Source organism: Thamnophis sirtalis, unplaced genomic scaffold (assembly GCF_051295495.1).
Source record: "Thamnophis sirtalis isolate CommonGarterSnake01/CBP01778 unplaced genomic scaffold, rThaSir2_p1.2 scaffold_13, whole genome shotgun sequence".
In the NCBI taxonomy this organism is placed as follows: domain Eukaryota; kingdom Metazoa; phylum Chordata; class Lepidosauria; order Squamata; family Natricidae; genus Thamnophis; species Thamnophis sirtalis.
The window spans coordinates 47,264,121-47,287,782 of NW_028261393.1; the positions used below are offsets into that span (position 1 = coordinate 47,264,121).

At 45.9% G+C, this 23,662-nt stretch overlaps 1 protein-coding gene across 2 annotated transcripts in view; it reads left to right on the forward strand.

Annotated features, from left to right (window-relative positions):
* ENOX2 (ecto-NOX disulfide-thiol exchanger 2) overlaps positions 1–23,388 on the forward strand; it is a 44,726-nt gene extending 21,338 nt beyond the window's left edge. For both annotated transcript variants that reach the window (XM_087727634.1, XM_087727633.1), the window contains exons 6-15: positions 1,559–1,792; positions 3,432–3,644; positions 7,925–8,031; positions 12,402–12,513; positions 14,401–14,582; positions 16,938–17,045; positions 18,212–18,271; positions 19,289–19,397; positions 20,873–20,958; positions 22,873–23,388. In XM_087727634.1, coding sequence (XP_087583760.1) covers positions 1,559–1,792; positions 3,432–3,644; positions 7,925–8,031; positions 12,402–12,513; positions 14,401–14,582; positions 16,938–17,045; positions 18,212–18,271; positions 19,289–19,397; positions 20,873–20,958; positions 22,873–23,007 — 1,346 coding nt within the window. In that variant the 3' untranslated portion in view covers positions 23,008–23,388. The remainder of the gene's footprint in view (positions 1–1,558; positions 1,793–3,431; positions 3,645–7,924; positions 8,032–12,401; positions 12,514–14,400; positions 14,583–16,937; positions 17,046–18,211; positions 18,272–19,288; positions 19,398–20,872; positions 20,959–22,872) is intronic.
* The last annotated feature ends 274 nt before the right edge of the window (positions 23,389–23,662 follow it).

A 23,662-nucleotide genomic window follows, 5' to 3' on the forward strand; every position in this document is an offset into this window, starting at 1 on the left:
CGCCCTTCTTTCTCCGTGCTCGCTGTTGTCGCCCTGTTGATGACGTCAGCGACGCGGTTAATCGGGCGCGGTTTAGTCGCGCGTGGTTTTGTCGTGCCACGCTGTTTCTTACTTTTTTCTGATCACAACAGTATAATTAAGGTGTAGTTTCATAGATAAAGGTAAAGGTTCCCCTCACGTATATGTGCTAGTATTGTTGTATCCAGGATACAACTGGACTTTCTTGTGTTTTTTTTTCTTTTGAAGATGTTTTGCTTCTCATCCAAAGAAGCTCCTTCAGCTCTGACTGGATGGTGATGAATGGAAGGATTTATATTCCTTGCAGACAGCTGGCCATTTGCATCCTTTTAGAGGGTCCTTGAAGCATTTGGAGGTTTTATCTGTGTCCTCAGGGTCACCCGAGTAATGCAAATGATTCCTGTAGTCTGCAATTTTTTCCCTCTGGAAATCCATCCCTACTCCCACACCATTCAAAAGGTGTTCATCCCAAATTGGATAGCTTAAAGTCTCTGGAGATCTCAGTCAACCAGGTCACGGTTGTCCCCAAGGTGCTTTTTCAGGAGGCAACTGGACTTCCTTGTTTCTCTTTGAAGATGTCCTCATTCAAGAAGCTTCTTCCACTCTGACTGGACGGTGGCGAATGGAAGGATTTATATTCCTTGCAGACAGCTGGTCCTTTCAATCCTTTTAAAGAGTCTTTGAGGCCACCTGGAGGTTTATCTTGTCCTCAAGGTCACCTGAGTGATGCAAATGGTTCCTGTAGTCTAAAAAGCAAGAAAGTCCAGTTGCCTGCTGAAAAAAAGGGTTCCACCAAAAATGCGCGAATGACAAAAGCGCGCCTGACTAAACCGCGGTGACTAAACCGTACCGACAAAACCGCGCCGACGAATGAGCGCTGAAGCGTGCCGACAACAGCGCGCCGACAGAAGCGCGCTGTAACCTAACCCTAACCCTAAACCTAACCCTAAACCTAACCCTAAACCTAACCCTAAACCTAACCCTAAACCTAACCCTAAACCTAACCCTAAACCTAACCCTAAACCTAACCCTAAACCTAACCCTAAACCTAACCCTAAACCTAACCCTAAACCTAACCCTAAACCTAACCCTAAACCTAACCCTAAACCTAACCCTAAACCTAACCCTAAACCTAACCCTAAACCTAACCCTAAACCTAACCCTAACCCTAACCCTAAACCTAACCCTAAACCTAACCCTAAACCTAACCCTAAACCTAACCCTAAACCTAACCCTAAACCTAACCCTAAACCTAACCTTAACTTAAATCGCGCTTCTGTCAGCGCGCTGTTGTCGGCACGCTGTTGTCGGCGCGCTTTTGACATCGTGGTTTTAGCGCCGTGGTTTTGTCGGCGCGCTTTTGACGTTCGCGCTTTTGACGGGTCACGGGAAAAAAGCACCTTTGGGGCAACCGCAACCTGCATGAATGAGAACCTCTGCAAGAAGATTTAAGCTGTTTGCATTTCTTCAACCCCGAGAGGCCGAGAAGAATCGAGCCGCCTGGCCCCCTCCAGAGACTTCATGCATTTGTCCCCACCAGGTTATCGCATCCGACTGGGCTCCAGCACCGACAAGAAAGATACGGGACGCCTCCATGTGGATTTTGCCGAAGCCCGAGACGATCTCTACGAGTGGGAATGCAAGCAGCGGATGTTGGCCAGAGAAGAGCGCCATCGCAAGAGGAAGACGGAAGAGCGGTTCCTCCCGCCCTCCCCACCGCCGGTGGTGAACTATTCCGATTATGAGTGCAGCCTGGTGGTTGAGAAGCTGAAAGGTATTTGCGAATGCTTTTCACTGGGAAGGGGATCGCGGAAGCATAAGCACTGGCTTCTGCCCATGTAGCAAAGGGGGATTGATTGACATAGCACCGTGATGCTCTGCAGAGCCATGTTGCCTGGTACGCGTGGCTTCGCCCGTTCCTCTTTTGGGTTTCCGGCGTGAAACCCGTGACCCGTCAAAACCGCGTTCCACAAAAGCGCGGTCGACGAAATCGCGTATGTGACGTCATCACAGCGCGACGAAAAAGATCGAAAAATTGAAATAAAAATTAAATTACAGCAAGCCGATTCACATAAAGGTAAGGGTTAGGTTAAGGGTTAGGGTTAGGGTTAGGTTAAGGGTTAGGGTTAGGTTTAGAGCGTTAGCGTTACGTTTAGCGTTAGGTTAAGGGTTAGCGTTAGGTTTTTCGTTAGGTTAAGGGTTAGGTTTAGGGTTAGGTTTAGGGTTAGGTTAAGGGTTAGGTTTAGGGTTAGGTTTAGGGTTAGGTTTGGGGGGGTTAGGGTAAGGTTTTCGCTTTATTTTTACATTTTTCGATCTTTTTCGTCTCACTGTGATGACGTCACATACGCGCTTTCGTCAACTGCGATTTTGTCGTCCGCGGTTTTGTGGTGGAACCGTGAATCCGCGTGCGCTGATCAGAATGCACATGCGGGTGGGATCCTACCGGTTTAACAACCGGTACGCTGAGCGCACGGTTCGCAATTTATGGAGAAATCACCTTCTGCATTAATGCTGGGAAGGAAAACGGCTGAGGCGCTGGCAATCCACTATGCCACGCCCATGAACTGGGCTTCAGAAACGGGAACATAGGGGAGTATATAGCACAAGGGCAGGTGGGCGGGCCTGGCTGATAGTCGGAGCAAACCGGTTCGCCTAAACTGGTCCGAACTGGTGGAATTCTACCCCTGCCTGAGTTGCGTGACTCAACACATAAATATAGAGAAGAGCGTTGCAACTGGGGACGGGGTGAATCTCCTCACCCAACTTAGCATTTTGCTTGAGGGGACGGTTCCACCTACCGTATTTTTCGGACTATAAGACGCACCGGAGTATAAAACGCGCCTAGATTTTGAAGAGGTAAATTTTTTTAAAAAAAGTTTTTGCACACTGCAGGCCTCCCAAACCCTCTGCACACCTCATTTTTTGTTAAGAACGGGGCATGCAGAGAGTTTGAGAGATCTGCAAAGTGCTTCTGGGGGCTGTCAAAAATGAGCCAATTTTTTGCAAAAAAACAGGACATGCATAGGCTTTGAGAGGCTTGTAGAGTGCTTCTGGGGGCTGGGGGGGGAGGCAAAAATGAGCAAAAGGCCTGTTTTTCGCTCGTTTTTGCCCTCCCCAGCACCTAGGAGCATTTTGCAGGCCTCCCAAACCCTCTGTGCATCCATTTTTGTGAAGGGGGTGGGGTTTGGGGAGGCCAGAAATACTGTATTCAGTGTATAAGACGCACCCAGATTTTCACTCTCTTTTGGAGGGGGAATAGGTGCGTCTTATACTCCAAAAATATGGTACTTCTGCCCCCATGAGGAATCTCTTCCTTGGTTGTGCTTTTTAAAACTTTAATCCACGTGTCCAGCCAACAAGGGCCACGCTTGTAACCTAACTGCGATTCTCCCTCCCCCCCTTTCTCCCTCCAGTGGATGCCAAGTTTTTGGAAGCTGTCCAGACGTTGCTGGCCTGGCTGGAGAGGGGGGAAGTGAACCGGCGGACTGCCAACAGCTTCTACACTATGGTCCAATCGGTCAACAGCCACATCCGCCGGCTGATGAATGAAAAAGCGGCCCATGATAAGGAAATGGAGGAAGCCAAGGAGAAATTGAAACTGGCTTTGTCGGGGATTCTTGCTCAGTGTAAGTGCCAGGGGCTCTTTGCAACCCGGGGGCTTTGCTTAGCCTGCAAAACTGTTCTGCCCTATACCCCTCCCCAAATCACAAAGCAGACTCCTTGTCCCGACAAAAAAAACCCACCTTTTTATTAATTGACTGTGAATTCCGCTCATTCACATCCAGCAAAGTCTTTCAAGGGAGGATTTACAGTCACAGACCTTATCTGGCTTGGAGAGCTGCCAGGCCGATATCTACAAAACCTGGCAAGGATTCCCGGAGAGTCACGGACCAATTAAGCAAACTCATTGTCTCCTGAAAACACCCCTTTCGCTGCTCTTTTATTCCCTATGGGAGGGGCCATTCACCGTCCACCTGTGGCCTTCCTCCCAAGTCGAGCCCTGTTCTTCAGCTGTTCCCTTCCTCTGGCAACTCTGCGCATGCGCACACTGGGAACAGACTCCAGCTGTTCCTCTGCCTCACTGATGTCTGACTCCGAAGGCAGCTGATAACTGGCAGACGGCCCTGGCCCGCTCTCTGCCTCCGACACAGAGCCCTCATCAGAGCCTTCCCCAGACTCCAGGACTGGCCAATCTTCCTCCCCAACCTCCTCACTGTCCGAATCTGCTGCCAGCTCTGCTGGCCACTGGCGGGCCACAACAAAAACGAGGACATTTCCCTGTTACAATTCCCACTGAAGGTCAGAGGAGATGTAGATCTAAAATATGCCCTTGCTTGCTTAGTGAAGGTGTTTAGATCCACCTCTTGTGCATGTCTAAAAGATTCCGCCATTCTAACAAAGAGATAGATACAAGGGGTACGCTCCTGACCCCAGTCTTTCTCCCTCCTCCTCCCCAATTTTTGATGGGTAAGAAAAAAGAACGTCAAACTCCAAATTCTTCTCCTTTTGGAGTAAAGAATACGTAGGTTGCAGAATACGTAGGTTGCAGAATCTGGACCTTTCCTTCCTTCTGTTGAGGTTGAGGTGACCTCACTCCTTTTCCACTCAGGCCGGAAGCGATGGCTGTTTCCAGAACTAAAGGTATGTGAAGGCCCCTTTCTGCAGGCAATTATTGGCTTTCGAAGACGGCAAATATCAGGTGGACTTCCAAGCCATTTACCCCATCGGAAGACCTGCTACCGAGAGTCCTCGACGTACGACCGTAACTGAGCCCAGCCTGTGCTATAAGCGGGACATTTCTTAAGCGAATCCCGCCCCATCGTACGACCTTTCTTGCCATCGCCGTTAAGCGAATCGCTGCGGTTGTCAAGTTAGTCGCAAGGTTGCTTAGGGAAGCCGGCTTCCCCATCGACTTGGCTTGTCAGAAGGCCGAAAAATGGGGGTCACCTGACCCCACCCCCATCCCCAGGGGAACGCGGCAAGCGTCGTAAATACGAGTCAGTCGTGGAGCACCTGAATTTCGATCGCGTGACTGTGGGGGAAATGCTGCAGTGGTTGTAAGTGTGGAAAACGAGTCACTTTTCTTGGTGCCGTTGAACTTGTGTTTCACTGAAAATGAGACCTCTCCGGAGAATAAGCCCCAATCGGGCTTTTGAAGCGCATGCGCTAAAATAAGCCCTTCCCGAAAATATTGCAACACAGAAGCAGCCATGAGGGGATCTCGCTGCCTCCTGCACCTCAGAAATGACGTCTTATTTTCAGGGAAACACGGTAACTTAATTTAATTTAATTTAATTTAATTTATTAGATTTATAGGCCGCCCAATCCCGAAGGACTCCGGGCGGCTTACACAGAACAAGAAAGAAAAACAAACAAAATAAAATAAAAATGAAGATTAAAATTCTCCAACACGCATACATTCAAGTTGGGGCTGGACCCTACATAATAAGGTCAACAGCCCCAGGCCTGTCGGAACAGCCAGGTTTTAAAACAGCTTTTCTGAAGGCCATGAGGGTGGGAGAGGTCCGGACTTCTGGGGGCAGCTGATTCCACAGGGTTGGAGCAGCCACAGAGAAGGGCCTCCTCCGAGGCCTCGCCAGCCGACACTGTCCGGCTGACGGCGTCCTAAGGAGGCCCACCCTGTGGGATCTTATCGGCCATTGGGAGGTATGCGGCAGTAGGTGGTCTCGCAAATACGCTGATCCTGAGCCATCTAGGGCTTTAAAGGTAATGACCAACACCTTGAATTGCGTCCGGAGACCAATTGGCAGCCAATGCAGCTCGCGGAGGATAGGTGTAATATGGGTGTATCTTGGTACACCCAATATCGCTCGCGTGGCTGCATTCTGGACTAGCTGTAGTCTCCGAATGCTTTTCAGGGGTAGCCCCATGTAGAGCGTAGAACTTAGAATGGTCACTAAGCGTTGAGTTGTACGTTGAGGACTCTCTGTGCCGTTTTCTGCAGCAGCTCATGCCGCTGGGCCCTTCTGGAAGGCAGCTCCGTTTTTTGCCAGACGAATTTCTGGGTAATTTGAGGGAAGAGGTTTAAGGTGAATCAGGCTTTTTTCCCCTGTCTGTCTCCGCTCCGTTTCGTGCCTTAGTGATGGGGCTTGCTATAAACTTCCCTAACTTTTTGCTGATTGGGAAGGAGCTTAGGTAACCAAGGTAGGTGGATACTCCCTGTCCTCCCCCCAATTCCACTCTTCTTTTCACTTGAAAATCTGCAGGTCGTTTTTTTCTAATTGGCAGGTTTGAGACTTCCAGGTAATGTAATTCTGCTGTATTTCCCCCCCCCCCCCTCTTCTTTTTCTATGCTCCTAACCCCATTCTGGCCCTTTAATGCTTTCTCCACCCTTGGCGATGCTATTGCAGTTTTCACTCCTCTGTTTCTCCCCGGAATCCAGAGGTGGGTTTCACAGAAGTCGACCACCGGTTTCGCCCCGTGCGTGCATGCTGGCTTTGTGAGTTTGCGTGCCTCGCAAAGGAATAGTAATGGAGCAGGGCTTTTGTCTTTGCAACTCCAGTCTTCTGCAACGGCCCCCAGTGCTAATTACAATCCTCTCTTTGCAAACGGGGATGCAATGGCTCAGCGGTTAAAAGATGCTGATCTGGCCGGCTGGAGAGCCCGGGTTTGAGACCCCGAGCACCATGCAAGGGGATGAGCTCCCGTTCCTTGCCTCGGCTGCTGCCCACCTAGCAGTTCTAAAGCATGCAAATGTGAGTAGATAAATAGGCACCGTTTTGGAAGGGAAGGTAACAGTGTTCTGTGCGCCTTTGAGGTGTCATCTATGCTGGCCACATGACCAGGTAAATGTCTTTGGACAACATTGGATCCCTGGGCTAAGAAACAGAGATGAGCACCTTGCGTTAGGGTCTCACAGGACTGGCAGGGAAACCTTCACCTTCACCTTTGCTTCTCTCTGGCCAAACAATGGTTTTTTGCCAAATGTCTCCCGTCCTTTTCAGTTTTCAGAGGCATCCTGCCTCCTTTTCCCATTCATTATTATTTTCCCTACCCTGCCATCTCCTTTTCCTCCTCCTCCATCTCCTCCTGCCCCTCTCCTCCTTCTCCTGCTCCTGATTCTCCCTCTCATCTACCATCTCCTGCCCTCCTCCTCCTCCTGCTCCTCCATCATCTCCGGCCCACCTCCTCCTCCTCCTCTTCCTCCCTCTCTTCCACCACCTCCTGCTCCTCTCCTCCTGCTCCTCCTCCTCCCTCTCCTCTTCCTCTCTCTCCTCCTGCTCCTCCTTCCTCTCCTGCTCCTCTTTCTCCCTCTCTTCCACCACCTCCTATTCATCTCCTCCTGTTCCTCTCCTCCTGCTCCTCTCCTCCTCCTCCTCCTCCCTCTTCTCTCCTCCGTCTCCTCTTCCTCCCTCTCCTCATGCTCCTCCTCTTCCGTCTCCTCTCCTCCTCCTCTTTCTCCCTCTCTTCCACCACCTCCTATTCATCTCCTCCTGTTCCTCTCCTCCTGCTCCTCTCCTCCTGCTCCTCCTCCTCCTGCTCCTTCTCTCTCTCCTCCGTCTCCTCCTGCTCCTCCTCCTCCGTCTCTCCTCTTCCTCCTCTTCCATTCCTTCTGCTCTTCCTCCCCCTCCTCTTCCATTCTTCCTCCATATCCCCTTTTTGGCATCCCCTGGATTGCACTGAACTCCCTCAGATCAAAACCTTACAGGGACTCGGTGCTTCTGCTGCTGTTTCTGCTGCCGGCAACGCTGCTACCTCTGCAACACCAGATCTCCCCCACTCCCAGGGAATCGGCCTTCTCTAACAACATCATTTTTTTTAAAAAAAAATTGCGCTTTCTTACTCCTTTACTCCTTTTTCTTGCCCCTCCCTCCCCCCTCCACCCCCATCCCCCTTTGGATGCTATTGTGGCCCGGTTTTGCCTGCTGATTTTGAAACCTGCAGTCGAGCAGATCGTGGCCGTGTACCATTCCGCCTGCAAACAAAAGGCCTGGGACCATTTCACGAAAGCCCAGCGTAAGAACATCAGCGTGTGGTGCAAGCAAGCAGAGGTGGGTACCTTCCCAGGACGTTTCTCCCAGCTCCAGTAGCACCTCTAGGTGCGCTTATAAATGATGGGCTTGTTAAACCCTGCAAGGTAAGTGGCACCAATAGGCTTATATACTGCTGCTTTATGGCCCTCTTTAAGCGGTTTATAGAGTCAGCCTATTGGCCCTAACTGGGTCCTCATTTTACCCACCTTGGAAGGATGGAAGGCTGAGTCAACCTTGAGCCGGTCAGGATCGAACTGCTGGCAATAGGCAGAATTAGCCTGCAACACTGCATTCTAACCGCTGGGAAGGAGGGAATGGAGAGAGGGAAGAAAGGAAGGAAGGAAGGAAGGAAGGAAGGAGGGAGAGGAAGGAAGAGGAGAAAGGGAGAGAAGGAACAGCAGTAGCGCTTAGACTTATATGCTGCTTTACAGTGCTTTACAGCCCTCTCTAAGTGCTTTACAGAGTCATCATATTGTCCCCAATGATCTGCGTCCTCATTTTACCAATCACAGAAGGATGGAAGGCTGAGTCAACCTGGAGCCGGTCAGGATCGAACTGCTGGCAGTGGGAATGCAGAGTTAGCCTGCAATACTGCATTCTAACTACTGAGAGGGAGGGAGGGAAGGAAGGAAGGAATGGAGGGAGGGAGGGAAGGAAGGAGGGAGAGGAAGGGAGAGGAGGAAGGGAGAGAAGGAACAGCAATGCCACTTAGACTTATATGCCTCTTCGTAGTGCTTTTACAGCCCTCCCTAAGCGGTTTACAGAGTCAGTCTATTGCCAAGCTCTGCCATTCCTTCCCCTATAGTTGGAGATTTTACAGGATTCCATAAGCTAATCAGTGCGGCCAGGATACAAGCATCAAGCTAAGCCATTGAACAGACAGATGTCAAGCTGGACAGGCTGTCATCTGAATGCAGCCACTAGGGGTTGTAAGCAACCTGGTTAAGTGTGTTGTGCAAGCCCTTTATTCGGTCAGTTTTGCCAATAGTAGCATTGTCCGTGTCACAGTGACAGCTGTCAATCAAAAGGCCCTTTCATGCTGGCCCTCTCCATAACTGTAGAGCTGATCGCTGGGAGGGGGAAAGATCTCACAGTCTTCCAAACCACTCAAATAATCCCATATAGAACAAAGATGTTGATTGCAGTCAACAGAAAGTTCAGGTAAGTTGTCCAACAGGTAATCTGTCTTTCAGGCTGAAGCTTTATCCTGTAAGAATTAATTGTTTTTAATTTTGGTAAAGGTTCGGTGGGAATTGAACCTAAGTGCAATATGGATGCAGCCTAGAAGGGAATTAATATTCTGAGACCTCACGTTTTCATATTTGTTTATTTTTTACAAAAATATTTGGGTCTTAACTGTTGTTCTTTAAAACAAGCGAAGCAACCAATTCTCCTTCTCCCGGTAGGCATTTTAATGCGGTTAAAAACAAAATAAAAATAAAAAGCACAATGGAAGATGGGTTGGAAGATCCGAATCGGCAACAGTGGCGGATTGGCAGGATGTTTTGAAAAAGAGACACCTTTGGGGTGAAAAGCCGGGTAGAAAAACAGCAGATCAGAAGGCGCATTAACAGATTAACGGAGTTGGAAGGGGCCTTGCAGGTCATCTAGTCCAACCCCCTACCCAAACAGGAAATCTTACATCTGCCTCTACCTAGGATTGAACTCACAACTTCTTGATTGTGAGGCGAGGTTCCTCTCTCAGGATAGCAGTTCCCTGGGGATGGTACTGTTATTTTTTTTTAAAAAAAATCAATCCTGCATGCCTAGCAACTTTCTAGGGGTTTCCACCCCCAATTTAGGATATCTGGCACTTTTTTTGAACGAGGAATTTAAAACAAAAGCAGCATTTTCACCTCTCCCTACTTATTAGATTCGGTGCTGGGAAAAAAACATTTTTAAATGTTTGTATTGCATGCCTGCATTCGTGTCTGTGTAGGTACATACTGCCTTATGGGAGCTGGGAGCCGAAAACACTTTCCTGAAACTTGGGAAGCTGCTGCTAATCAGAAATAACTAAACACAGATGCTTTGGCCTTCTGTCCTATAATCCTTGTGTCCTCCATCTCGCCGTCTTTCCTTTTTCTGCTGCCCAGGTAGCTGAGCAGCCGAGACTCAGGATCCCGGAGAGTCGCTCCGGTTGGAATGGAGAAAATATCTTAAGAGTCGGTTTAATGTCAGGGTTCCAAGTAACTGAGGCAGGTAGATTCCTCAAAGAAAGTTTTATTGGAGACATCATATTGGCACAGACTGGTGAAAACCGACTCTGAAGGTTCCCACGGTTTTCATCTAATTAAAAGTAAAAGTGTCCCCCCCCCTTTTTCCCAAACAATCATGTTCCAATCAAGTTTCTGTCCGGTTGCTTGGTAACTTCACTCCTCCTCTCTTCAGCCACCTGTGCGAATGTCCTTGGTTCCCAGAGGAAACTATTTTGTTTTGGCTACAAAACCCCCCAGCTATCTCTATTCCCCCTCCCTAACCCTCATCTCCATTGTGGCAACACTAAAACCTCAAAGATGGCCCCAGTCAGGCCAGCTTCAGAGTTGACACTTTGCTTTAATAAAATAAAAATGCTTTAATCCAAAACTTCTGGAAGTCTCCGGAGAGCTCACTCTGAGAAAAGCCTACTAAATTAGATGGAGCATCCATATCTAAGCTGGATATTTATAGAATAGCAGGCTATGGTCCCAGGAGCCTCTATTCACTATAGTGGCTGATTCTCATTCAAATGCAGAATAAAAGAGAGCCAGTACACCTTCCTATGATTTTATTGCGAAGCTGCCAGTGACAGGATGTTCACATATTGGAGTAAATATATCTTGCTTTGGGGACGCTGTGCCTCAGTGGCTAAGATGCTGAGCTTGTCGAGCAGAAAGTTCGGCGGTTCAAATCCCTAGCGCTGTGTAATGGAGTGAGCTCCCCTGACTTTTCCCCTGAACTGCCAACCTAGGAGTTCAAAAGCAGGTAAAAAATGCAAGTAGAAAAATAGGAGCCACTTTTGGTGGGAAGGTAACAGCGTTCCGTGCTCCTTTGGTGTTTAGTCATGCTGGCCACATGACCACAGAGACGTCTTCGGACAGCGCTGGCTCTTCAGCTTCGAAATGGAAATGAGCACCGCCCCCTAGAGTCAGGAACGACTAGCACATATGTATGAGGGGAACCTTTACCTTTACCTTATATCTTGTTTTTTTAGTATAGCCATTGTCATTGCACAAAATAAATACAACGAAATTGGCTATTGGTTATTGTTCTGCAATAACTTTCATGAAGACACCTGTTAACATCACCTTCCTTAACCTTGGGCCTTCCGTATGTATGGAACCACACCTTCCATGATTCCCAGCCAGAATGGGAAGGCATTCGATTCCCAACATGTGACAAGAAGCCCAGTTGTGAGAAGGGAGGCCTATCAAACGAAAATCAAGACCAGTTTTCCCAAAGGCCAAACTGCACCGTAGAATAAGCAGAAAAAGCAAAGCCTTCAAGTTGCTGCCAAAATGACTTTGATTTTGGAAGAGCCAGAGGAAAATAGGTTTTTATTGGAATATATGTGGGGTATCTGGAATGAGTCAAACTGGTTTAGTGGAGATTCGAACCCTCACCACCCTCCAGGCCTTCGGCAAAGCCCTCAAAACCTGGCTATTCCGGCAGGCCTGGGGCTAAAGAGCTTCTGCCCCCCCCTTCTCGAATGGTATGGTTGTTGTGTGTTTTAAATTGTGTATTGTTTGTTTGTCTTTATCCCCTGTTTGTACTTCCTTTCCCTTGACTGAGTTGTGAGCCGCCCTGAGTCCCCTTCGGGGAAAAGGGCGACATATAAATGAAATAAATCCTAATCCTATATGCTCTTTTTTCATGAACGTTTCAGACCTGGAAGTCATTGTTTGCATTGGGCCTTCAGGCCTGCCACAATTTCTACTGGGAAAATGGGAGGGCGGGTATTATATGGAGTATGGGTGAGATATAGTCAAAATAACATTCTTTTATCAGAGAGTCAAGGACATCCTGCCCTGCAGCTGCGATGGTGTGACTGGGAGGCATCTCCAGTTTTGGAACAGTGCCTGATTGGACCTTGTGATGGACATGTGGGTGCTGGGCAGGGACTTGAACTTTCTTTTGGATGGAGAAAACCTGGAAACTTTCAGATTCGGGTTTTTCCCTGATGTGCCAATAGGACATCCCTAATAAAATGGAACTTTGAGGAAATTCGAGCCTCGCAGTCTTCTTTCATTGGAACCCTAACATTAACCCGAATCCCCTTTAAAATCTCTACCAGCTCCCCCGAACTTCGAAGTGCTGTCCGGGTCCTGAGCCCCAGCGTTGGTATATGGACTATGCCCAAACTGGCTTGTAATGAGCATTTTTTTTAAAAAAAGCTTTTTAAATCCTAGGAACTCCGGAACCTTCACAACGATGAACTGATGGACATTCGCCGAGAGGAGGCAATGGAGATGTCTGATGATGAAACAGATTCACCTGAAATGAAAGAAACTGAAGAGTCAGGTATCCATGGAACATTTACAGTATAGAAATAGGAATGGCCTAATTCGATGAAGCAAAATCCAGCCAGGTGTGTTTTCCCAAAGGTGCTTTTCAAAAGGCAACTTTTCACCTTTCGTCGGTTCCAAAAAGGTTTCTCGCCCATTTTCACTATTCAGATGCAAAGGGCACAGTTAAATAGCACTAGCACTAGCACTTATATAATATACTGCTTCCTGGTGCTTTTGCCTCTCTAAGTGGTTTACAGAGTCAGCACATTTGCCCCCAACAATCTGGGTCCTCATTTTACCCACCTCGGAAGGATGGAAGGTTGAGTCAACCTTGAGCCTGGTGAGATTCGAACTGCCAAATTGCAGGCAGCCAGCAGGCAGCAGAAGTAGCCTGCAGTATTGCACTCTGACCACTGTGCCACCACGATTCAATCTGGTTTCCCCTTCGACTTTGCTTGCCAGAAGGTTGCAAAAGGGGAATCACATGACCCTGGGACACTGCAACCGTCATAAATAGGAGTCAGTTGTGAAGCGTCCCAATATAAATCATGTGATCCTGGGGATTCTGCGTGAAAAAATGGTCATAAGTCATGTTTTTTCAGTGCCGTTGTAACTTTGAACGGTCACTAAATGAACTTTGGCAAGTTGAGGACTTCCTGTGTGTGGTAGACAAGAAGCTGTGCAAACAGGAGATGGAAGCGGTACTTACCCGGAGTACAATGCTAGAATGCCGCCTTCTCTGGGGATGCGGAACAAGGCATGGAACATTTGATCTCTCGGAAACGGGAATCAATGCTTTGACCTTGGACCTGACCCCAACAGTTTGGGTCCTCATTTTACCCACCTGAGAAGGATGGAAGGCTGAGTCAACCTTGAGCCTGGTGAGATTTGATCTGCCAAATTGCAGGCAGCCGGCAGTCAGCAGAAGTAGCCTGCAGTACTGCGCTCTCACCACTGTTAAATCTCCAAATGGTATCAACGACTCTCAGGCAAAGTACTGAGGACCAGATGACTTCAAGGAATATAAATCTTTCCATTCTCCACTGTTCAGTCAGAATCAAAAGAAGCTTCCTGGGTGAGAAACGAAGGGTCTTCAAGAAAAAAAGGAATAAAGTCCAGTTGCCTTTTGAAAATGCACCTTTGGGACATCCATGACCTGGATGACTGAGGCTCTCCATAGACATCTGTTCTGACCCCTTCCTTCGTCCAGTAACGAAAGCCAAGACTAGCTTAACTGGAATGTACTTTAATAGCAAGAAACCAAAACCTCAGTGGCCGAAAGCCAAGCAGAACAAACAGATAAGGACCTTGGCAGCAACTCAGACAAACTCAGGCAGCAATAAACACAGATAAAGCTTGGCAGCAATCCAGCCTGCCAAGCTCACAGTAATGTCCTCCGACATTCAATCCTGCATTGACTTCTGCAAAGAGGGCCATGTGCACAAGTAGCTTTTTATAGTCTGGAGAGGAGCCTAATGACCACCAGCTGAGTACAATCTTCTCCTGTTATTGCGTAATTGTTCTTGACGCCTAGTAGCTCTTCGATGGCGTGCATCCAGGAACAACTCACTACTGGCTTCTGGCTCACTCTCCCTTGTCTCCTCCCCACTGGTCCAAGGCTCAGGTGCCTCCTGGTGGCCAACCAGCCTCTCTGCGCCCTGCTCAGAGTCGGAACCCTGTCCAGGGTCCTCCACCTCCTCCAGAGCCGACTCATAGGGCCCCTCGCTGTCGGAGTCTGGTGGCAGCTCCAACGGCTCCTGCTAGGCCACAACAGTCATCTACATGTGTTCTAAAATTATTCACTACATCCCCATCATTCCCACATTAGGAGGGGACACGTCGTGACTTCTTGTGTTAAGGCAAACTAGCTCATCTCGGTTTTCTGTCTTCTCCGTCCCAGTTTTAGTTTCACAAACAGAAGCGCTGAAGGAGGAAAACAACAGCTTACGGTGCCAGCTGGATGCCTACCGAAATGAAGTCGAGCTCTTGAAGCAGGAGCAGGGCAGAGCGGGGCGCGAAGATGAACCCAGCAAGGACCAGCAGCTGAAAATCCTCCAGCAGACTTTGCAAGGAATGCAGCAGGTAAGGAAGGGGAGGGGGGGCTCTCTTGTCATGCTCAATAACAACAGCACTTAAGACTTATATACCGCTTCATAGTGCTTTTACAGCCCTCTCTAAGAGGTTTACAGAGTCAGCCTATTGCCCCCCCCCCCCAACAATCTGGGTCCTCATTTTTACCCTTCTCGGAAGGATGAGTCAACCTTGACCGGTGGAAATCAAACTGCTGGCAGTAGGCAGAGTTAGCCTGCAATATTGTCTTCTAACCACTGGAAGGGAGGGAGGAAGGAAGAAAGGAAAGAAGGGAGGGAGGAAGTTAGCAACTTATATATCACTTCACAGTGCTTTACAGCCCTCTCTAAGCGGTTTACAGACTCAGCCTATTTGCCCCCAACAATCTGGGTCCTCATTTTACCCACCTCGGAAGGACGGAAGGCTGAGTCAACCTTGAGCCTGGTGAGATTTGAACTGCTGAACTGCTGAACTGCAGCTAGCAGTCAGCAGAAGTAGCCTATAGTGCTTGCACTCTAGCCACTGCGCCACCGTGACTCAAATGGTTCCTCTCCTTCCTGTCCTTGGAGCCCAAGCTTATCTCCTTGGGAGACTTGTACAGGTAGTCCTTGACTTACAACGGTCCATTTAGTGACCATTCAAAGTTACAACAACACTTAGAAAAAGTGGCATGACCGTTTTTCACATTGCAGCCATTGCCACAACCCTACGGTTATGGGATGAAAATTCAGGCCCTTGGCAACTGACTCCTGTTTATTTACGGTTGCAGTGTCCCGGGGGGGTCATGTGATCCCCTTTTACAACCTTTTGTCAAGCAGAGTCAGTGGAGGAAACCAGAATCACGAAACGTGTGTTACTAAGCTGATGAGCTAAAGAAGCTTCTTGGATGAGAAGCGAAACATCTTCAAAGAAAAACCCGAAAGTCCAATTGCCTCTTGGGGAAAAAAAGCACCTTCGGGACATCCTGTGTTACTAACTTTATCCACTGCAGTGATTCACTGAACAACTGTAGCAAGAAAGGTTGTAAAACGGGGCAGAATTCATTTAACAACTGTCTTGCTTAGTCCACAAAAATGTTGGAGTTAATTGTGATCGTAAGTCCAGGATTAGCTGTAATTTATGGGGAAACCTTCTTTCCCAAATAAAAGGTACAGCTGGGCTCTGCCTTTTTTTTAGGACAGACTCAGATGGCAGACTGCAGTAGGCAGATGCTTAAGTTCTCCCCAATTCTTCATCAAAAAAGAAGATAATCTCTCTATATAAATGTGTGTGTGTGTGTGTGTGTGTGTGTGTGTGTGTGTGTGTGTGTGTGCATGCACCAGTGGTGGGTTTCAAAAATTGTTTGAACCTACTCTGTGGGTGTGGCCTCCTTTGTGGGAGTGGCTTGCCACCCATGTGCCCGGATGGGAGTGGCTTGCCGCCCATGTGACCGGATATGAAGATGTCGACGACACTAGTCAGAACCACCTTAAATTACCTCACACACAGCACTGACGTGCATAAGAATATGATGTAAACTTGTTTTTTAAAAGGCATCTTTGGTTTGCGTTAAAACAACTTCAACACACGCAATGTTCTGATTGCACCACAAACGCAGGAGTCATCCTTACCTTTCACAGAGGCACTGAGTTTTATAAATATGAGCATGATAGTGTAGAATAATCATATCCAAGGACCAGTGGTGGGTTTCAAAAAAGTTTGGAAGCTCTTCTGTAGGTGTGGCCTGCTTTCCGGGTCCACTGGTGGAACCTCTTCTAACCGGTTCGGTAGATTTGACGAACCGGTTCTACCGAATAGGTGCGAACTGGTAGGATCCCACCTCTGGTGTGCGCGCACGTGCATAACTCTGGAACGCCTCGAGCAATTTCAACCAAACTTGGTACACAGATGACTTACTCTCTGGAGACAAATACTGTGGTGGTAAGACACTCCTAACTCCCCTCGGTGTGTGTGTGTTCTGTTAAGATAGAGCTTGTTGTGCCTTAAAATGACTTCTACTGTACAGGGCAGTGGAGTTGCCATGGTACCGGCTTCACAGTACTCCACAAGGTAAGGGGGAAAATCCAACATTTGAAATTGCGGCGACGTTTATGGAAGGAAGGTTGGGATAAATAAATACCCGGGCAGCGCTAGGTTATCAGGTAGTTTAAAATAAAATCAAACACAAGAAATGGGGAAAAGGAGACTTAAGTCTTGCCAAGAGCGGGCTGTAGATGTAAACATCTCTAGACCTAAGCTTTTGTTCTGTTTATTCCTGCATTATGTAACTTTTGCATTGTTTGGGTTGGGATTGTCTTCAATTACTACATGGTGTAGTAGTGCCGTAAGTACCACATTGCTACACTGCATTTCCTTCCTCCCTTCTAGCATCTCCACAAACTGCAGGAGGACTGTGAAAGAAGAGAAGCTGAATTGGAAAAAGCAAAAGAAGAAAAATTACAGCTTGACAAATTGCTTGAGAGACTCAAGGAAAAGGTACAAATTGTTCTTAGCTAATGATGAGCTGTTTCTCCACTGTGGCAATTTTAAAATAAGTGGACTTCAACTGCCAGAATTCCCCAGCTAGCCATTACAATCTTACAGGATACATTTTCCATATCAATCTTTGGACAGTGGGCTTCTCTGATTTTTCAGGATAGGAGGCTGTCATAGATTGGTGTTGAGGGATTGGTAGTGTTGCTGATGGAGTTTTAAAATAGACCATTATACAGTTTTGCTCACAACAAATAATTTTGCAATGTTCACTTCTATTCCCCTGAGGGTTCAAAGCATCTGATTTTCAATGTATGAGCAGTAACAGTTCAGAAATCAAACACGTGGAACTTGACAATGTATTCTGAGAAGTAGGTGTAAGAAAGAAAGAAAAAGAAGAAAGAAAGAAAGAAAGAAAGAAAGAAAGAAAGAAAGAAAGAAAGAGAAAGAAAAGACAGAAAGAAAAAGAAAGGAAAGGAAGGAAAGGGGAGGAAGGAAGGAAAGGAAAACAGGAAGTAAGTATACAGAAAAGAAGGGAGGGAGGAAAGGAAAGAATGGAAGGAAAGGAAGAAAAATAAAATAAAATAAACTGCATACCAACAGGTCTAGATTCTGTGCCAAGGAAATTTTCATTTTGGATAAATGCAGACATTTCATATGTCTGATTATTTGAGTACAGCAACACTTAGGTGCCTGTCAGTAACAATATTTTAATTGATGTTTTGTATTTCCACTGGGGAATTTGGATGTTCTTCATATAAAGAAATAAATCTTAGTTTTGTCTTAGAAGAGCAACGTTGCTTTTTATAGCAGCCTGCCTTTTTATACAATGCTTCTTAGCTGCCTATCTCAACAAGGAACTCTGGGTGGCAAACAGAATTGAAATAAAATGAAAACAATTACAAACATTACAAAAAGGAAAATCCAAAGCAATCAAGTCACTACTAGTACAATTACGGAGCCGGTCCCTGCATATATGTACTTTGAAAAAGATCAGCAGCTCTGCTAGCTTTGTACCTTGAATTACCAAGTTAACGTACTGGCAAATTCCTTATTAAACTTAGCAGCAAAGCTATGGCTATTTGAATCATCAGGAAGGCAGAAGGATCTTGCATGAAGAACTATTCATTCCAGCGATTATAACGTTCCCTTTTTCCAACTGAATGCAGCAAGAAGTGCCAGCTGGATGTGACAGAGAGAAAGACTCAACGGAAGCTAACGATGAAGTAGTAAGTTGTCTCCTGAACATTATCCATGATAGTACTTAACCACACTTGCTCTTTGCATTGCAATTCCATTGCACCTGATATATTTATTTGTTGTTCTGTGTGAGATAGAATGAGAATTTCAACTGGGAGTGAAATATGAAGTTGCTTCTTCCCCTCAGCCTGCCTTTTAAGTAATGTCATTTAAATTAAACGACTGTGGCAGTATAGTTATTCCAATGTCTGCAGAGCACAATTAAAAAATCAATGTGTTGTTAAGAGACAAATCTTGGCCGATATGTTGAATATACTTTTTTATTTTCCATTTTCATAACATATAATCACATGTATACTATTACATAGCCAATATCCTATTGTATTAAGTAGTAATTACATCAGTTCCTCTTGTCATCAACGCCCAGAGAGATAAAAACCCATTATTGGCTCTTCTGCTCTCCATACACCTCTTTCTTCTACCTCTCTCCTACCTCCTTTCTTCCCTCCATCATCCTTTTCTACTCTACCTCCCCTTCCTTTCTCCTTCTCCTCTCTCTTCATTCCACTTCTCCTTATCCTCCTCATCTTACCCCCTTACCCTCTCTCCTATCCCTCTCTTCCTATCTTCTCTCCTCTGTTTCCCCCTCTTCCTCTCATTGGTGTATTTCAGTTTCTGAGCAAACTCCATTCTATGTTGATGATATTTATGCTTCCATATCAATATACTTAACAAATCTTGGGCGATATGTTGATTACTCTTCAATTCTGTGGGGTCCTTGTTTCTCCCTGAGCTTGATTGTTTGCTTGCAGACATTTCATTACCCGACTAGGCAACATCATCAGTGTTACTGAGAATGGAGTTTGCTCCCTGTTTATATACAGTAGCTTGCCCTGCTTGTATTGCTGGGGGTGTGGTTTTCTGCTTAGTAGTTCCTTCAATGGGATACTGTTTCTGTTTGGTGGTTTGTCTGGTGTTAATCCCTACTTATCTGGATGTTGACTGTTGACATAAACTCTTTTGTTGGTGCCCTTAATTCCTTTTAGGGCAATGACTTGTCAAGCATTTGCTCAAAGAGTCCAGAGAAGAAAAGACTGCTTGAAAAAGGACTTCACTGCAACCCTTTAAGATTGGAGAGGGAAGCTTTACTAGTGGGTAAGGATTTCTGAGCTGCAGGATCTTTGATGTTTAAATTTAAATTAGGACCATCGGAAGCTGCCTTGCATAAGGCACCATTTAGTTAGCTCCGAGAGGTCCACACACTATCTAAGAGAGATTTCCTAGGTTTCCTGTGGAGCTGGGCCATTCCTCTTTGGGTCTGAATCCAACCAAACAAATCCTGAAAGCAAAGCCTGTGTAACCACACCTAGAATACTGCATCCAGTTTTGTTCACCACACTAAAAGAAAGATGCTGAGACTCTAGAAAGAGTGCAGAGAAGAGCAACCAAGAGGATTAGAGGACTGGAGGCTAAAACCTATGATGAACAGTTGCAGGAACTGGGCATGGCTACTCTAGGGAAGAGAAGGACCAGGGGAGACAGGATAGCAGTCTTCCAATATTTGAGGGGCTGCGACAGAGAGGAGGGGGTCACGCTATTTTCCAAGGCACCCGAAGACCCGACAAGGAATCATGGATGGAAACTGAACAGGGAGAGATTCAACAGGGAAATAAGGAGACATTTTCTGACAGTGAGGACAATTAATCAATGGAACAGAAATTGTGGGAGCTTCATCACTGGAAGCTTTCAAGAAGAGACTGGACTGCCCTCTGTAAAAATGGGGTAGGCAGAGTCTCCTGCTTAGGTGAAGTTGGACTAGATCAGTGATGGGAAACCTTTTTGGCACCGAGTGTTAAAAAGGTTGCGCGGAAATGTTGTGTGTATGCATGCACACTCGTCAGGGCTGCGCTCTGGACAAGCCGAACCTCCGGGTTCTGGTGCACATGCATGCCCAACAATCAGCTGGCCGACCCACATGCGCAGGCCTGTTTTCTGCACTGCCACACGTGTGAGGGGATTGCGCTCCGGAAAAACCAAACCTTTGGGTTCTGGTGTGTATGAACACACTGGTTTTTGGCACGGCTGCATGCGCGAAGGACAACTGATTGTCCTGTGCGCATGTGCACCAGAAACTTGGAAGACAAACAGGCAAGCTGCGCATGCTGGGCAACACGGCTTCATGTGCCACTTTGGGCATGTGAGCCATTGGTTTGTCATCACGGGATTAGATAATTTAGAAGGTCCCTTCCAACTATGTTAATCTTTTAATCTGAACCCCATTTTGTTCCACCTATGGTTGGAACAACCTGGAACAGGTTGCTCATATTTCATTCCTGGCCTCGGTCGTCTTAAAATAGGCTATTCCATGCACAGAATGGCTTTTGATCACAACCTTTCCTGCTTAAACGACTGTGGCAGTATAGTTATTCCAATGTCTGCAGAGCACAATTAAAAAATCAACGTGTTGTTAAGAGACAAATCTTGGGCGATATGTTGATTACTCTTCAATTGTGTGGGGTCCTGCTTTGCATTCCAAAATGCAGAGCAGCTCTTGTAGGAAATTAAGGTGTGTTCTGTGCTGGCATCCCCCATCTCTTGAGAGTAACACACCTTTCCCAATATTTTTTTAGGAATCATCTCAACTTTTCTGCACGTTCATCCTTTTGGGGCAAGCATCGAATACATCTGTTCTTACCTTCAGCGCCTGGACAGTAAGGTAGGTACATTCATATGGAAACATCTCCAGGTGGAATTTGGCCACCTTTAAATGCCTCTCAAGCTTTTAGCAATAGCAGTTAGACTTATATACCGCTTCATAGGGCATTCAGCCCTCTCTAAGCAGTTTACAGAGTCAGCATATTGCCCCCAACAACAATCCAGGTCCTCATTTTACCCAACTCGGAAGAATGGAAGGCTGAGTCAATCCTGAGCCGGTGAGATTTGAACAGCCGAACTGCAGAACTGCAGTCAGCTGAAGTAGCCTGCAGTGCTGCATTTAACCACTGCGCTACCTGGGCTTTTGCTACCCAAACAGTCTTTTCTACTTTTAGACTGCTTCTTTTCCTTGGAGTGGTTCATCTTGAGCCAAGTACAGGTAGTCCTCAACTTACGACTACAGCTGAGCCCAAAATTTATGTTACTAACTGAGGCATTTGTTAAGTGAGTGTTGCCCCATTTTACAATCTTTCTTGCCACAGTTGTTAAGTGAATCGCCGCAGTTGTTAAGTTAGTGACACGGTTGTTAAATGAACCTTTGACTTGGCTTGTCAGAAGGTCGCAAAAGGGTATCACATGACCCCGGGACACCGCAACTGTCGTAAATATGAACTAGTTGCCAAGCTTCTGAATTTTGTTCATGTGACTTGAGCATGCTGCCACAGTTGTGTGAAATTCGGTCATTAGTTACTGTTTTCAGTGCTGTTGTAACTTTGAACAGTCACTAAACAAACTTAGAAATTGAGGACTTTCCTCTAATGCAAATTGTGTGCCTGAACTTCTATGGACTGAGTTTGCACCTCATCCTAAGATGTTACTTTTTTATTTTTTATTTTGTGCGATCTAAATCTTTGGGATTGATGGTTTATCACTTCCTTTAATGCCTGGTTTATTCCAGTAGGCCATGCTCAAAAACATAACTTGATGTGACAAGCAGACCTAAACATTGTGCTTCATAAGACACAGTTTTTGGCTTAGCATAATGTGAACTCCTGTGATTGAAGTTTGTTCAGTGGTATGCTAAGACAATATGTGTGAATTCAGACTCTGAGTAATTGAGGATGCAGTGGACCTGTTACAAAGAGAGGGAGGGAGGGAGGGAGGGAGGGAGAGAGAGAGAGAGAGAGAGAGAGGGAGGGAGGGAGGGAATGAGAGAGAGAGAATTTTATTTAAAGTACTTTAAATAAATATCCGTAAGTGCTTAGTGGACAGTATTAAGTATTTAGTATTTAATAAAGTTATAGGCCGCCCAATCCTGAAGGACTCCGGGTGGCTTACAGAAATACATTTTAAAAAAATATAGTGTATTGTGTGGGTCAATGTACTTTATCCACAATACTAAAAACAATAATAATAATGCTATTTAGATATAGAAAATCATAATCTTTCAACTTCTAACATTTATGTTTACATAGTGATTAAAATATATTGTATTATATATCAGTATGCATAAGACTATTCAATTTCTACTTTCTACTTCTTTTTTCTAATCCTTGATGAAATAGCCACCATATTAAGAAGTATTCTATATGTATTCATCTTCTCTTGCCCTTTTTAGAATTTCAGTTTTTATTGACTTTTTGATAAATCTCCCATGCTTCTCCCTTGGGATCTTGTATCTCCTTACATCACTCTGAAGTTCAAAAATCTTAAAGTTATCAAGGTTGGGAACCGTTGCCCTATGGTTACAACAGAGACGGACTACTTTTCATCAGCTAGTGCCATTCTGTAAAGATCTGAAGATGTTCTTAAAAAGGCAAAAGGAAAAGTAATTTATTGAGACGTCGAACATGGCAATTAACTTAAACCAGGGGATTTTGATGGCAGTTTTACCACCCCAAACGTCGGGGGGTTATCCCAGTTTGTTAGTTTTAATGACATGCTGCTTCTCTCTCTCTGTCTCTTTTTTTTGTAGATTTGCGCCACGGAAGTGGAAAACCTCATGACACGACTCCAGCATACTTTCAAACAAGAAATGAACGGGGTGGGAGCGAGCCTCGAGAAGAGATGGAAATTTTGTGGTTTTGAAGGATTGAAGACTATAACCTGAACAGGAAGCCAGGAATCCTTTGAACTCTTAATAGAATGTGCAATATTTGCAGTACGCATAGATACATTTCCTTTTTGGGAAAGCCAGTCCTTGAACTGCATCAAGAAAATTGGGGGTCAGTTTTTAAGGACTGTAAGATTGTGGACGTTTTGTTTATTTGTTCATCATCCAAACAAGCCTTTTTTCAAAGGACTGTCATGCACAACTTTGGGAGGGAACTACTGACCCTATTCTTTGGATCTTTGATACTTTTTACAACTCACGTTGGCTAAAAGCATTTTAATAATTTCTTTGAACATGACACACTCAGGCCTCTGTTTAATGTTTTTACCACCGAGAGCAGCTAAAAGAAAATACAATACAATAAAACATTCAATAATGGCATTGGAGACATTTATTTTCTGGCCTCTCACATTGTTTCATAATATGGAAATGCTCAATATTTAGAAGCAGAAATTTCTGCAACATTGCAACAAAAAAAGTATTGTGTGTGGAGTCAGTGTCAAAAGAGTGAAGGTTTCAAACTTGTTGAATTTGGAGTCAAGCGTGGACACTACAGGGAACATTTTGGGGAGATCAGAACAAAAAGAAAAAATCCAGATCAATCTCTTTAAAGTGAAAGGAAAGGTATTAAAATAGCAAGTGTTTGATCTTC